The sequence below is a fragment of the Bombina bombina genome, chromosome 1 (assembly GCF_027579735.1).
Source record: "Bombina bombina isolate aBomBom1 chromosome 1, aBomBom1.pri, whole genome shotgun sequence".
Taxonomy (NCBI): Eukaryota; Metazoa; Chordata; class Amphibia; order Anura; family Bombinatoridae; genus Bombina; species Bombina bombina.
The window spans coordinates 1,365,626,674-1,365,642,843 of record NC_069499.1 but is presented as its reverse complement, the minus strand read 5'-3'; the positions used below and the strand labels follow the sequence as shown (position 1 = coordinate 1,365,642,843).

At 39.7% G+C, this 16,170-nt stretch overlaps 1 protein-coding gene across 2 annotated transcripts in view; it reads right to left on the bottom strand.

The window, feature by feature from the left end:
• Positions 1-16,170, bottom strand: part of CGN (cingulin) — a 380,943-nt gene that overhangs the window by 218,688 nt on the left and 146,085 nt on the right. For both annotated transcript variants that reach the window (XM_053704018.1, XM_053704029.1), the window contains exon 6: positions 15,661-15,803. In XM_053704018.1, coding sequence (XP_053559993.1) covers positions 15,661-15,803 — 143 coding nt within the window. The remainder of the gene's footprint in view (positions 1-15,660; positions 15,804-16,170) is intronic.

Sequence of the window (16,170 nt, the reverse complement as noted above, 5' to 3'; positions counted from 1 at the left end):
AGATTCTTCCCGAGACCATAGACCCTGAGCCTTCAGGGACTCCCAGACCGCGCCCCAGCCCAAAAGACTGGCGTCGGTCGTGACGATGATCCACTCCGGTCTGCGGAAACTCATTCCCTGAGACAGGTGATCTAGAGACAGCCACCAGAGGAGTGAGTCTCTGGTTTTCTGGTCCATTTGAATCTGGGGAGACAAGTCTGCATAATCCCCATTCCACTGTTTGAGCATGCACAGTTGCAATGGTCTTAAATGAATTCGAGCAAAAGGAACCACGTCCATTGCCGCAACCATTAGTCCTATTACCTCCATGCACTGAGCTATGGAGGGCTGAGGAATGGATTGAAGAACTCGACAAGCGTTCAGAAGCTTTAACTTCCTGACCTCTGTCAGAAAGATCTTCATTTCTACGGAGTCTATTATTGTTCCCAGAAAAGGAACCCTTGTGGACGGGGACAGGGAACTTTTCTCTATGTTCACCTTCCACCCGTGAGATCTGAGAAAGGCTAAAACAATGTCTGTATGAGCCCTTGCTTTGGGAAGGGACGACTCTTGTATTAGAATGTCGTCTAGGTAAGGTGCTACTGCAATGCCCCTCGGCCTTAGCACCGCTAGAAGGGACCCTAGCACCTTTGTGAAAATTCTGGGAGCAGTGGCTAAACCGAACGGAAGAGCCACGAACTGGTAAGGTTTGTCCAGAAAGGCGAACCTCAGGAACTGATGGTGATCTTTGTGGATAGGAATATGCAGGTACGCATCCTTTAAGTCCACGGTAGTCATATATTGACCCTCCTGGATCGTTGGTAAAATTGTCCGAATGGTTTCCATTTTGAATGATGGAACTCTGAGGAATTTGTTTAGAATTTTAAAGTCCAGAATTGGCCTGAAAGTTCCTTCTTTTTTGGGAACTACAAACAGGTTTGAGTAAAAACCCAGTCCTTGTTCCGCTGTTGGAACTGGGTGTATCACTCCCATCTTTAATAGGTCTTCTACGCAACGCAAGAATGCCTGTCTCTTTATCTGGTCTAAAGATAAGCGAGACATGTGGAACCTTCCCCTTGGAGGAAGGTCCTTGAACTCTAGAAGATACCCCTGAGAAACAATTTCTAGTGCCCAGGGGTCCGGAACATCTCTTGCCCAAGCCTGAGCAAAGAGAGAAAGTCTGCCCCCTACTAGATCCGGTGCCGGATCGGGGGCTACCCCTTCATGCTGTCTTGGTAGCAGCAGCAGGCTTCTTGGCCTGTTTGCCCTTGTTCCAGCCTTGCAATGGCTTCCATGCTGGTTTGGGCTGGGATGTGTTAACCTCTTGCCTAATGGCTGTAGAGGTGGAAGTCGGTCCGTTCCTGAAATTGCGAAAGGAACGAAAATTAGACTTATTTTTAGCCTTGAAAGGTGTATCCTGTGGAAGGGCATGGCCCTTTCCCCCAGTGATATCTGAAATAATTTCCTTCAACTCTGGCCCAAATAGGGTCTTACCCTTGAAAGGAATATTAAGTAATTTTGTTTTGGACGACACATCCGCCGACCAAGACTTTAACCAAAGCGCTCTGCGAACCACAATTGCAAAACCTGAATTTTTCGCCGCTAATTTAGCTAACTGGAAAGCGGAGTCTGTAATGAAAGAATTAGCCAACTTCAGGGCGTGAATTCTGTCCATGACTTCATCATAAGAAGTCTCCTTTTGTAGCGAGTTTTCTAGTTCCTCAAACCAAAAAGCCTCTGCAGTGGTTACAGGAATAATGCAAGAAATTGGTTGAAGAAGAAAACCCTGTTGAACAAAGATTTTCTTAAGTAAACCTAATTTTTTATCCATAGGATCTTTGAAAGCGCAACTGTCTTCTATTGGTATAGTTGTGCGCTTAGCTAGCGTTGAAACTGCCCCCTCTACCTTAGGGACCGTCTGCCATGCGTCCCTTCTAGGGTCAACAATTGGGAACATTTTCTTAAATATAGGAGGGGGAACAAAGGGTACACCTGGCTTCTCCTTAGTCACGATATCTGCCACCCTCTTAGGTATCGGAAATGCATCAGTGTGTACTGGGACCTCTAAGAATTTGTCCATTTTACACAATTTTTCAGGGATCACCAAAGGATCACAATCATCAAGTGTAGCTAGGACCTCCTTAAGTAGGGCACGGAGGTGTTCTAGCTTAAATTTAAATGCTATGGCATCAGGCTCTGCCTGCTGAGAAACTTTCCCTGTGTCAGAAATTTCTCCCTCAGGCAGGCCCTCCCTCACCGCCAAGTCAGATTGATGTAAGGGCACTACAGATAAATTATCCTCTGCGTCAGCTTGCTCATTTTCTGTGTTTAAAACTGAGCAATCACGCTTCCTAGGAAAAGCTGACAACTAGACAATCTAGTTGTAACTGAGAGTACAACAAAGTTTAAAGAGAGAATAATTCCACTAAGTATTATCAGATTAACTCTACTAGTATCAAAAAGTGTTCAAAATAATAAAATCGTTCCCAATCATTCATACATTAAAGTTTATTAGGTCAACTAAGGAACTCACTCTCATACAGTAGCAAAAGCTGTGAATTAAAACCACTTAAACTCTGTGGTTTGCATAATAGCTATTAGATAAGTATGTCCACTATTAGCTATCCTCAATCAGTGTTGAATTAGAATTAACTAAGCCCTTACAATCCGAGGGCTGCATTAATATTATTATATAACAGTAAAGGATTAGAGGACATAAATTAAACCACTTATTAATCTATTTTCCACAAGAGTAAGCACATTAAAAACAAAACAACAGGAGAGACTGAGCTGCCCCTGCCGGACCCCTGACGCGCGTTTCACGAACGCTTCCTCAGAGGGGGTGCGGGCTGCTGCTACTCGGCGCCTTATATTCAGTTAAAACGCCCACCACTCACACCAGACTGGTTAAACGAATGGGAGTTGTCTCCCAATGATTGGCTGATTATCCTGTCCATCATAGCATCAACATCTTACGTATGAGGAACTCGGAATTAAACAGTGGGTGTGATTCAGGTCATCGCTTAGTCATAGCGGCCGGACCAATCCACAACAAGCTTGTCATTCCCATACGGGGCGTGTGAGTTAGAGCTAATGTAATTGGAAGATCAAGTGCCTAAGCAGTATTTGTAAATATCGAAATTCACAAACTATAAATCCATTTGTGCATCTCTTTACAGATCAACAATAAATGATCCCCGGGACTATTAGTTATTACCCGACCTGAAACGGATTGATAATAGGGTATATTAATACAAAGTGTAACATAAGACATGCGGGCAATTTCTATCCGTATATCACATAAACAGCTCCGGTAATCCAAAATAAAACTTACAGTAATATACATACTTATTATTAAGAGGCTTGCGATGTTGGTTATCACTCAATCTTATATTATTTAACAACAGGTAATCACTGTTGTATTGTTATTTATTATAACAATCGCGAGTATGCTCTTGGATCAAATATCAGTATATTAAGTATACATTTTGTGTTTTTACTGATTATTTCTTTATGTTGTATTATAGAGCTTATTCCTCACATCTTAAGGGTGCATGTTAATGCACATGCTGTCAACAAAATATTTGCTTTCTTGCAAATGGTCTTAACTTCAACTGCATGTTAGACTGACTTTGTTGTTATAGTAATATCTGTTGAACCAAAGATCATAACTGCAAATCCTATTTACTAGATTAACAAATGGAGGGAGGGCATGATGTAGACTGGAAATTTTATTAATTTGAAAGGATTCAATATATTATCCTAAGATTGTGAAGACAGATAATATGCCTCGATGAGTAAAAATAAGAAATATGAACAAAATATAAATAAAATATTTAAATATCTTAACAGTGGCAGTTTAGATGTCGTTGGAGTGTGAGTATAAACATATAACTTGATATATATGATATTACTATAACAACAAAGTCAGTCTAACATGCAGTTGAAGTTAAGACCATTTGCAAGAAAGCAAATATTTTGTTGACAGCATGTGCATTAACATGCACCCTTAAGATGTGAGGAATAAGCTCTATAATACAACATAAAGAAATAATCAGTAAAAACACAAAATGTATACTTAATATACTGATATTTGATCCAAGAGCATACTCGCGATTGTTATAATAAATAACAATACAACAGTGATTACCTGTTGTTAAATAATATAAGATTGAGTGATAACCAACATCGCAAGCCTCTTAATAATAAGTATGTATATTACAGTAAGTTTTATTTTGGATTACCGGAGCTGTTTATGTGATATACGGATAGAAATTGCCCGCATGTCTTATGTTACACTTTGTATTAATATACCCTATTATCAATCCGTTTCAGGTCGGGTAATAACTAATAGTCCCGGGGATCATTTATTGTTGATCTGTAAAGAGATGCACAAATGGATTTATAGTTTGTGAATTTCGATATTTACAAATACTGCTTAGGCACTTGATCTTCCAATCACATTAGCTCTAACTCACACGCCCCGTATGGGAATGACAAGCTTGTTGTGGATTGGTCCGGCCGCTATGACTAAGCGATGACCTGAATCACACCCACTGTTTAATTCCGAGTTCCTCATACGCAAGATGTTGATGCTATGATGGACAGGATAATCAGCCAATCATAGGGAGACAACTCCCATTCGTTTAACCAGTCTGGTGTGAGTGGTGGGCATTTTAACTGAATATAAGGCGCCGAGTAGCAGCGGCCCGCACCCCCTCTGAGGAAGCGTTCGTGAAACGCGCGTCAGGGGTCCGGCAGGGGCAGCTCAGTCTCTCCTGTTTTGTTTTTAATGTGCTTACTCTTGTGGAAAATAGATTAATAAGTGGTTTAATTTATGTCCTCTAATCCTTTACTGTTATATAATAATATTAATGCAGCCCTCGGATTGTAAGGGCTTAGTTAATTCTAATTCAATACGGATTGAGGATAGCTAATAGTGGACATACTTATCTAATAGCTATTATGCAAACCACAGAGTTTAAGTGGTTTTAATTCACAGCCTTTGCTACTGTATGAGAGTGAGTTCCTTAGTTGACCTAATAAACTTTAATGTATGAATGATTGGGAACGATTTTATTATTTTGAACACTTTTTGATACTAGTAGAGTTAATCTGATAATACTTAGTGGAATTATTCTCTCTTTAAACTTTGTTGTACTCTCAGTTACAACTAGTTTGTCTAGTTGTTGTCAGTTGCCTTATTGAATAATCCACTCCGGGTTTTGCTGTTGTTACATATAAACTAAATTCCAGTAATTAGAATACTATTGTTAATAATAAATATAGGTAAAACCTGGCACCAATCCTATAACTCTACCCCCCCCTATCCCTCTTTTCTCTAAACAATTCCTAGGAAAAGCTGGCAGTTTGGATAAAAATGCTCAGAGAGAATTATCCATTACTGCCGCTAACTGTTGCATAGTAATCGCAATTGGTGCGTTAGATGTACTGGGCATCGCTTGCGCGGGCATAGCTGGTGTTGACACAGAAGGGGAGGATAGCGAGCTATCTTCACACCCTTCAGCTAAAGAATCATCTTGGGCTATATCTTTAAGTGTAATTGTACGGTCCTTAAGCTGTTTGGACGCTATAGCACATTTCACACATAAATTTAATGGGGGAACCACCTTGGCCTTTGAACATAGAGAACATAGGCTATCTGAAGGTTCAGACATGTTTAACAGACTTAAAAGTAACTTCAATGCAATAAAATTTATTTTTGACAAAAACGTTACTGTCTCTTTAAATAATAAAAGTGCACACTTTATTACTGAAACATCAAAAAACCATCAAAAACATATCCGATTTTTATGAAATTTTCACCACAGTGTCATAATGCTTTGAAAAGGGTGCACACAAATTTTCAGACCAATTAACCCCGTAATGCCCAAACCGGAGCTAAAAACAGCAGTTAACCGGTTAACACACTACAGTACTCTGCCACAGCTTGCCCTGTGGCTTTTACCTTCCTTAGGGTTATTTTGATAAGAATATAAGCCTCCCTGGAGCCGTTCCTGATGCCTCCGGACTCCCCACGTGAAGCTGCATGAACTGGCTAGTCAAAACAAGTGCACAATTGAGGCGCGAAAATGAGGCTTCCTTCGTCTGCATACCAGAGTGGAGGGGCCTTTCTGACTAGATTAGGTGTCCAACTAAGTGCCAGGCGCAAATTAATCCCCAAAAGTTTTTTAAGTTGATAAAAAAACACCTATTTAAGTTGAAAACTTGCTAAAAAACAATAGTGTCAACCAGCATAAGCCCTTAAAATAAGCCATCCTTTTATTGCTGAATCTAATAACAATGGCTTACCTATCCCAGAGGGAATTTCTGACAGTCTTCTAGCATTACTGGGTCTTGTTAGAAAAATGACTGATCATACCTGAAGCAGTTAAGCCTGCAAACTGTTCCCCCCAACTGATGTTATCTGGTTTCAACAGTCCTGCGTGGGAACAGCAATGGATTTTAGTTACTGGTGCTAAAATCATAGTCCTCTTAGCAGAAATCTTCTTCACTTTCTGCTGCAGAGTAAATAGTACAAGCCGGCACAATTTTAAAATAACAAACTCTTGATAGAAGAAATGAAAAACTACAACTAACACCACATACTCTTTACCACCCCTGGGGAGATGCTACTAGTTAGAGCGGCAAAGAGAATGACTGGGGGGGTGGAGCCTGAGGGGAGCTATATGGACAGCTTTGCTGTGTGCTCTCTTTGCCACTTCCTGTAGGGATTGAGAATATCCCACAAGTAAGGATGAAGCCGTGGACCGGATACACCAATGTAGGAGAAAGATTAATTAATCCTACTGACCCAAATGAATTATCCCTTCCATTGATAACAGTATATAGTGAAGATAGAAAGGCTCTAGAAAAAAATCATTAAAAAATATTGGGATGTTCTAAAAGCAGACCCCCATATAGGGAATAGTCTACCTAAGGTCCACAAATTTGTCTACCGCAAAACAAAAAATTTTAAAAATATACTAGCACCTAAACTTAAACACAACACACATAAAACTGAAAAAGGAGTTACGGGTGAAGTCTTACTAGGATTCTATCCATGTAGAATATGTAAGGCCTGCAGGCATGCTACCAAGACCAAGTCATTCACATCCAACCAATCTGGTAAAAAATTCAAACTAAAGAGTACAATAAGGTGCATTGATAAAAATATTTATCTAATAGAATGTAAAAAATGTAGCAAACAATATACCGGAGAAACAGAAAGGACTATAAGAGAGAGAATTAGGGAACATATCCTCTCCATAGAACATTCAGATGAAGAAATAAATAAAGATCTCCCGGTTCCAAAACACTTCAAGATGTGTAATAATAGTAATTTAAAATTCTTTAGTTTTACAGCCATTGCAAAAATTACTCCCAATAAAAGAGGGAGAAACCTGTCAAACGCTCATTTTAAAAAAATTAAGCAAAATGGATATTCAAACTACAAACATTACGCAATAAAGGCCTAAATATAGATTTTAATCTTATAGGTATTATTTTAGAAAACAGTTCAGTTAGATAATACACCTTCTTTACCCCATCTCACTCAAGATAAAACACTTATCTTACAAACATGCTGATAAAAACGTGACAAAACAATTGTTAATATTCATGAATTATGAAAACACTTCATTCTTTTATTTCTATACCTTTTTACATCTATCTTTGTGTAAATACTACTATCATCTAAATTCCAATATTGTATAGGAATGCAAAAAGATCTTATAAAGACCTCATAAATATTTTATAAATATTTTAGTAAAGAAATATTTTATAAATGCTTGAAAATGTTTGAAAATTCTCTGCATCAGATCTCATCACAGTATGTTAATGTCTGATCTGTCATTTGCACTTTTAAAAGAATAGATACAAGTTATAACAAAGTCACTCCTTGTAAGGATGGATCCCCTCCATTTACTACAGCAAATGCATCTAAATAAATTAATTGCCTGCTTGTCAATTACCCTTCAATCAAATATTAACCAAGTCATTGAAATACTGCCTTATAAAGAAGAAAACATCAAAATAAGCAAGCCTGACAAATTGTGCACAATTCACGGATCATTACAATATTATAGATGTTACACTGCTGTTTTGTTTTACGGTAATAACATAACAAGGAATAAATCATCTAATTGAATAACAAAGTTGGGTATAAATGGCTCCTAAAAAATAACTGGTGTATGCTTGAGAAAGGCTGTTCCGACAGCCGAAAGGCGTTGCAATACACCGACCAAGGACCTTAACCCTACAGTGCTAATTCTGAGCCCTCCAGCTTGACGTAGAGCAGACTTAACTGAATTTCATGAGCGCAGTGGAACAGCTGCTACCATATCTCACGTTACAAACAAGTCTAACGCTCCAACGTCAGCTGAATTATCCTACGATACAAGAAGAAATTCTCATCACTCCAGAAGGCACTTGGACACCTATGCTAGGAATATACTGATCAAGGATCTTCATAGTGCTAATTTTTAGCACGCCAGCTTGACATACTGCAGTAGCGATCCAGACACGTGATTACAGCAGAATGGCTGCGACCGCATCTTACACTGCAAGTTAACGTAAGGCTCCAGCATTTGGCATAACACACCAAGCATACACAATCTGAAAAAGTATAAACACTCCAGACATCACTAGGATATCTATGTGCTAAAGGCTTATCTAAACGCATTAAGGACTACTAAGGTCAGACTATTGAGGGAATTCTACATTGCTTTTGGATAATCCTCCTCTTTTTGATACAGTTTTTGATTGACTAAAGACATTGGATTTACTCCCCACCATAGTAATCATAGTTCTGTTATAGCTATTTATATATATATATATATATATATATATATATATATATATATATATATTTTTTTTTTTTTGCAATTCTTTTTTTTTTTATTGAAGAGACACAGGTACAAGGCAATACTTACACACGCATACAATGCTACATTCTAAGCATTAATATATTAACATATGTGTGATAAAGTTGGTTCATTGGTATGCAAGATTCAAGTATACGCTATCAATACAAAAGAAGTTTTTGCGTTGAGAGGTACATAAAGACTATTCAATAGTCATTATGTGCCGGACCCATGTCTCTAAATTTTATAATATTAACAAAACTAAACAAAACAAAAGCCAAACACGTTAACCCCCCCCCCCCAAAAAAAAAAATCAACTAAAGTCTTTGGGGGGGGGGGGGGGGAGAATTATGGGAATAATATAGAAATATCGTGTGTATACATTTAATCCAGGATGTGACATGGGGAGCTTGGTCAGACTTATGTGAGTATGACTATATTAAGGGTTTTCCCATCTAAATGCAGTATATGTAGTATGAGAGACTAAGAGGAGGGTTGTAAGCCTTCAAAAGTAAAAAAGAAAGAACATTAAAGGAACCGTTAAATCTTTAGATGGTACAATAAATGGATGTTGAAGAAATGAGAGAGAAAATAAGACAGTGCTATATCTGCCCCACTTCTAGGAACTGGTAATATACGAAAATGCTGAAAATTAGGACAGTAGTGGGTGAACTTGTAAGTTTTTTCAACAAGTTTAACAAGCTTACCTCATATAAAATGGACCAGTAATCATAAGAAACAATCATGGCAATCTGTGGTTGTGGGTGATTAAAAGCGGAGGATGGCGGGGCACAATATACTGTAACTATTCTACAAGGTTACTAATACCATATAAGATTGAGAGCTGTTAAGTGCAGACTGTGATGTAGGACATGCAGCCAGATCCATAAGAGTAAGACTATATTGGGGTTACCTATATATGTGCAGTATGAAGTAGACTTTTCCTATACATGTGTATCAAGTAGAACTGAAGAGTGAGTTACAAGTATTTAAAAATAGAGAAAAACATTAAATGAACTGAGAAACCATAGACTGTACATTAGGTGAGTGCTAAGGAAATAAAAAGTAAAACAGTGTTGTATCTATCATGGTTCTGGGAGCTGATAATATACAAATGTGCTATTTTTAGGAAGATAGTGGATTATTTTGCAGGTTACAGCAGTGAGATCAAAAAGATTACCATGGTTGAAATGAACCAGTAATGATATCCAGGGGAGGGAGAGAGGCAGGCAGTCCGTGGCAGGAAGTTGATTAAAGGAGACAAAAAGTGGTAAAGCTTAGCCTATTCACAAACACGGTTGTAGGCGGGAATGAGCACAATCATACTATATTTGAGCTGTTTCCTCTGCAACATAAACTGTTTTTCACAAACACAAAGGTTTAGCTCAGTCAAAACAACTAACTGATGTATAAGACGTTGACTTATAAATTAAGGCAATGCAGCAGCACATTTCCTTTATTCCAGGAAGACAGGCTCGAGTGTAATCGAAACATTTTAACCTATCCCTTCCTTGGTCAAAGCTGATGCTCCCAGACGCCAGTCTCCCAGCCGCTCCATGCACTGTACTGAGTAGCTTGAAAAGAGTAGTCCACCTGGCAGACAGAATCGTAAGCACTGGGGGAAATACACGTCCGTGTCTACTACAAATGCAGGCGGCTCAAATAGTATAGTGAAAAAGGAGCTGCCTCAAAGCCAGAGTTAGATAATCAGAGGGACAGTTAACTCTTGCGACTAATTGCAGAGCCTGTAAAGGAGTAGTGTACTGTAGTGGATCAGGTGTAGCTGCGGGTTGTCCACTCCGCTGTAGAGCTGGGGTCGCAACGGCACAATCCGCTTCCCGTGAGTATATCGCAAATTGAAAATCCATAGTCCCGGGAGTTGTGGCACTGTTCTTCGCCGCCTGTTCAAGATATTGTGCGGTTGTGTTGTCCAGGCTCAGTGAAGAGGTGGTAACATGAGAGCAGGATCGCATGCCTGTAACCAAAGTATCCGTTGCCAGAGGGGTCCCAGCCACCTTCGGCTTTGTTAGTGAAACTTGCCGAAGTTCAGGTACGTGAAGCTCTTGTATTTCACAGAGAAATTCTCCCATAGCTATTGTAAGGGAGTCCAACGATGGCGCAAAGACCTCAATAAGGGCTGCGGTAAGGTGTTCGTTAGTGAGCACATCTGAAAGACTCAAAGGCTGAATTGGACTTTTTAATGCCTTCTCGGTGGCCAGGGGTTCTAGTGTCCTGATCCTTCGGGTTTCCCAGGCACAAGTATTGCCAAGGGAGGTCTGAATGGCTTGGGATTTGCCACAGTGCTTTTATGAGCGAGAGTCATTCACGGAGCATTGTGAAGCTGTGGCCATCTTGGTTAGCCGCCTACCGGAAGTTCTCAGCTATTTATATTTCTATCATTATATATTTTGTTTAATCTATAGATTTATTTTTAACATTACAGTAAAATCCTGTTATCATCATACTGTATTTTATGCTAAAAAACTTTTTTTTACCTGAGGTTGGCCAACCTAGTTTTTGTACTTACTAAGATTGTTTCACAATACAGATATGCTGATGTGACACATTTATATATACATTTTTTATCTATCCATTGTCTATAAACGCTTTTATCTAAAAATGAATATATATATTTTTTTTATACACTGACAAATTGTATATTATTATATACACTCCCCAATAGTTTGTAGTAGCTTTTTATAGCACTTTTAACCTTCCTCCACTATTCAAGAAAACTGGAAGTGCAGAAATATGATCCATTCGAGTGCTGGCCGAAAGACTCCTGGGAAATTTTGGTAAATTTTCACCATGAGGCTTGCGAGCCTGAATCAAGGTATTCAATACAGAGTCGGAGAAACTCTTTGGGAAAGAACTAAGCCTTCAATCTCCAATCAGTCAAACTGACGGAATGAAAATATTGGGAGGGTCAGGGAAGTAGGAGGGATATTAAAAAAAAAAAAACCCTGTTGTAGGTCTTTGCCTCCTCCTGGTGACCAGGTGATGAATTACCAACAATAAGGAATTTCGCTTACTCTCACCATGACTACAAAGAAAATATAATTTATACTTACCTGATAAAATGAATTTCTTTCATGGTGGTGAGAGTCCATAAGCCATTACTCCTGGGCAGTGTCGTATTTAGGTTTTGTTCTGCCCTAGGCATTTAACATTCTGCTGCCCACCAACCCCATCCAAGGCCCCAAACAGGGCGCACAAATAAAAATAATGCGTGCGGGGGCGGAGCCTATAGCTGTTGCGGCAGGACGTGTTTGTTGGGAGGTCCTGCATTTAATCTACACTTAAACTATATTTAAGAACTTGTTTCAACTTCTATTTTTATTTTTCTTGCTGAGGAACCCAAGATAAACAATCTTGTATTATTGAAGAGAGTTTCAGGAATCTACGGCAATTCCCGGACCTGCCTATGCTCCTCAGCTTACTCCACTACAATTAGCCACGAGGTTGAGAGGCCTCTCCTGTCTGAATGTTAGTGCTGTAGGGGCTTCCGCACTAATACCCCCCCAGGTCACTGGGTTACCAAACCAGTTTTTATATAACTGGATAATTATTTTTCTGCTACCGGAGCTGTTGCAGACTGCCACTTCGTACACAGCCATTAAAGTCTAGCAACCCAGAAAGCTGCAATCCGATAGTTGGTGGAGACGTGACATGGAAAATATAATGAGTGCTGTGGACTGGTGGGAATATGAGATGCAATCACTCCTCAAGTCTCACTTTGAAGAGTTAGAACGGGAGTTGGGCCGAGTGCTGGGACTACCGACTTCCCCGGGGCCTCTACATGAACTAGGCTTACTAGAAGAGACTGAACTAGAAGGGGGACTGACAGTTGAGCCAGTGTTGAGAAATTCGTCAAAGATGGCAGCTACAGCAGCCCTTCATCAAGAGAATACTGCCCCCGCTCACTTGTACACTATTACTTTGCGGCCAGAACAGCCTGTGGGCCACACAAAGTCCTCGGGCGAGAGGTACCGATCACTGGCTACAAGCCAACACCCGGCGGCTGCAAGACAGGAGAAGCTATCGACAATGTTGCCGCCGCGGAAACCAGAGGTAACAGAAGGTGAAGTGAATCTACCTAAGACGGGCTCAGTTAGCCCTGGGTGGAGTGTCACTGCAGAGAGCTGGAACGCAGCCATAACGCTAAAATCGTTTACTGCTCCCCATCGCCTTGCCCCGGAGAGGGGGAGATCTAGAATTCGAGCAGCAGGTCTAAACTTTCTTAAGGGAACCTTTCGTCTTCCCTCTGCCTTCCTAACCACTCACTGCAGCGGCCAGACTTTTGATCCAGGGGGCCCCCAGGTATGTTGGACACCGTGGCTACCAGCTGCAAGAGACGCTGTGCGGTATAATCCTTTTCACATCAGCTGAGCACATACAGCGCAGAGCAGGTCTCTATCTCTGCAGGGCCCGAGGTTGGTTAAGGGTCTTTGTCAAGCAGGCCAAGTCTGGACCCTTGATCTATGCACAACGGAACCGTGCATTAGCTTGGTTCTAGAAAATTGGCACCTGAAGTTGAACATTACGTATTATTACCTTCCTGGCAAGTTTTATTTTTTAAACTCTCCGTACAACATGGGACTGCTGTGTCTTAAATTTGAGCCCCTATGGTTTATGTATGAGGTAGTACTCTATTAGCCTAATGTTGTCACTGTTAAAGCTGTGAGTGTATGCTGGGGATTCCTAAGCTAATGGTCTAAGCTCCTTGATGAATACTGTTTTGTTTTACAAGGTTCACATGACGTACACCATATACTTTTTGCTCTGCTGATGTACCCCTACTCTACATTATTAATCCATCCAAAGCTAATGTATCAAATTTTAAAGTGCTTATGAATATAATCTAGTTATTAAGGATGAGGTAACAGGTTCAGACTGCTGTCTATATTATCATATGCCCTGGGGAGGTTGAATGTGGACTTATGCAGTTCATCCCATCCTCCATCGCAGTAGAGGTTTACAGAGATATCTATATATCAAGGCTGCTAAGAATGTGCAGAGCACTTGCCCCTAAATTAGTGTAGCAGCTATATTAGTGTTCTGGAGAAATTTATATTCATCCCTAGCTACCCCAATCCCTAGATGAGTAAGCAGTAAAGGATGAGCTTGCATAGGTAATATAACTAATTGACTCAGCCCCTACACCCCCATAGCCTTCCATGTAACCAAACCTTGCCTCAATGTCTTATTGGGTTTCAACCTCATATTGTGATTAGTTCCCACGTTGGCCTTATGCCAGTTTGAATGGCCCCTATCAACATTTATGCCTAGTCAAACCTGCTGGGAGGTAGATGCAGCACTAATAAGGTCTCCCTGGGGTGCTATGCCTGGACCACCGAGTTTATAGTTAATAGTTTGCTACTGTTATTTCAGAACCGGCACAGCTTGAGTTTTATATATTTTTAGCATTTACCAAGTCTGCAGCGACTATACTAGTTTATAGGTTTCATTTGGGGCCCAAAAGTAGCCCACCTTGTTATTTTATTTCTCTCCCCCTAAAATGCCCTTTCAGGTCCAAGAGTGACCGTGTTGAACATTAGAGTACCTCCCTGAGTTTTAAAGTACATGGGTCCATGAGTGGCCCGTCCTACAATGGAGGTACAATTATTGTTTCTATAAATGAAAAATGAGGTTTTCATTCATTCAGTTGGGTAATAGCCTATTGTATTGAGATGTCTTGATCTTTTTATTTTTTGCTGACCTTGTAGTACTATATTTCCCTTATCTTCTCTCTTCTCAGGTTACAGAGACATAGCCAACTCATTTTAAGATGTGTTCATTACATTACCCACTGTACTTTGTATTTTTGTTATTGTCCTGTATAACCTCAATAAAAATATTAAAAAAAAAAAAAATAATAATGCGTGCGAAATTCTAAACAACACACTCAAAATAACAGACATATCTTACAAAAAGGTAAAACATAGGGCAAATTAAAAATATATAAGGTTCCTGCAGCCCAAAATCCCATACGTTACATATAATAAAGCCTGTCACAATAGTCCTCTGGCTATGATGTAAAAAACTAAGTGTACCAATTAATAGCCTTTAGGCTAAGTGAGTGCCCCAATAAATGTTAACTACACACTTACCTAATAAGCACCCACAAAACTGGACTTACCATCTGCAGAAAAAAAACTGCTCCCAGTAGACAGCTAATCCAGTCCTGACAGCAGGACTGGATTTGAAGTATAATGATGATCCAACAGGAGAATGCTAGGGACCGGTCCCTGCAACACCTGTGATGAGCTCCCACTGAGTGTGATTGTACCACTACCCAAAATTCCATAAACTTCCCTCTGTCCAAACAGTAGCTCTCTATGGGGAAAATGGGCCTCAAATTGGTCAGAGGACCCCTCTCACAGAACATATGGAGCACCTCCATTCTTCACCCATCTCCAGCGGAGGATAAAACTGGTGCTTCCGCCTAGTGGCCAGGAGTATAACCCCCAGAAGTAATGTCTCATGGACTCTCACCACCTTTATGAAAGAAAAGTTAGTAATAAGGAACTTGTCTACATATATTAATGAGCATAGATATTTTTTTCTTCCTGACTTGTGATCCTTAATGATACTATTTTTTTTCTTTCCTGAATAAAAATATGACAATCAGCGATGGCCATCAATTCTTAGCTTTTCTATTTCCCAATGATTTTTATGAAAAGCTAAACATTACTTTATCAATATTTGCTGGCATAGACTCTAAATATTAAATAATTCCATTAACCATTTCTGATTAACCAGTTACATTGTAAAATACTCATGTATAGATACAAGGACAGTAGGACACTATTCTTACTCTTGAGACACAGTATTCAATTCAGTCTTCTTTTTCTCAAACAGATCCTTTAGCCGATTGCATTCCTCCATGCTCTCCTCCAGCTGAATCTCCAATTTCTGTATGCCAGCTTTGGGGCGCAATGTTTCCAACTTTATCCTTTGCTACAAAGAAAAGGCAGATCACTCAAAGCAAACACCACTAGTTTAAACTTCAAATCGTTCTTACATTGTGTTTTCCCCAAATCTGTTACACTGAGATAGAAACCAGTTGTGGCTGTTACAGATCTTACAAAGAACAGGAATCAGTATACTTTATATCACACTTGGTAGGCAAATACTTTACACTTCCAGCTCCTATAGAAGACAACATTTATGTACCATAATTCACATTTTGTTAATGGTATATTTAAATGAAAACAGTATCAGTTTTAAAACTGTGTATATGTATGTTAATAAGAGTATAAAATCCAGCACATATCAATGATTTCTCTATAGACAAACACAAACATTGGCAGCACAGTGAGTCAAA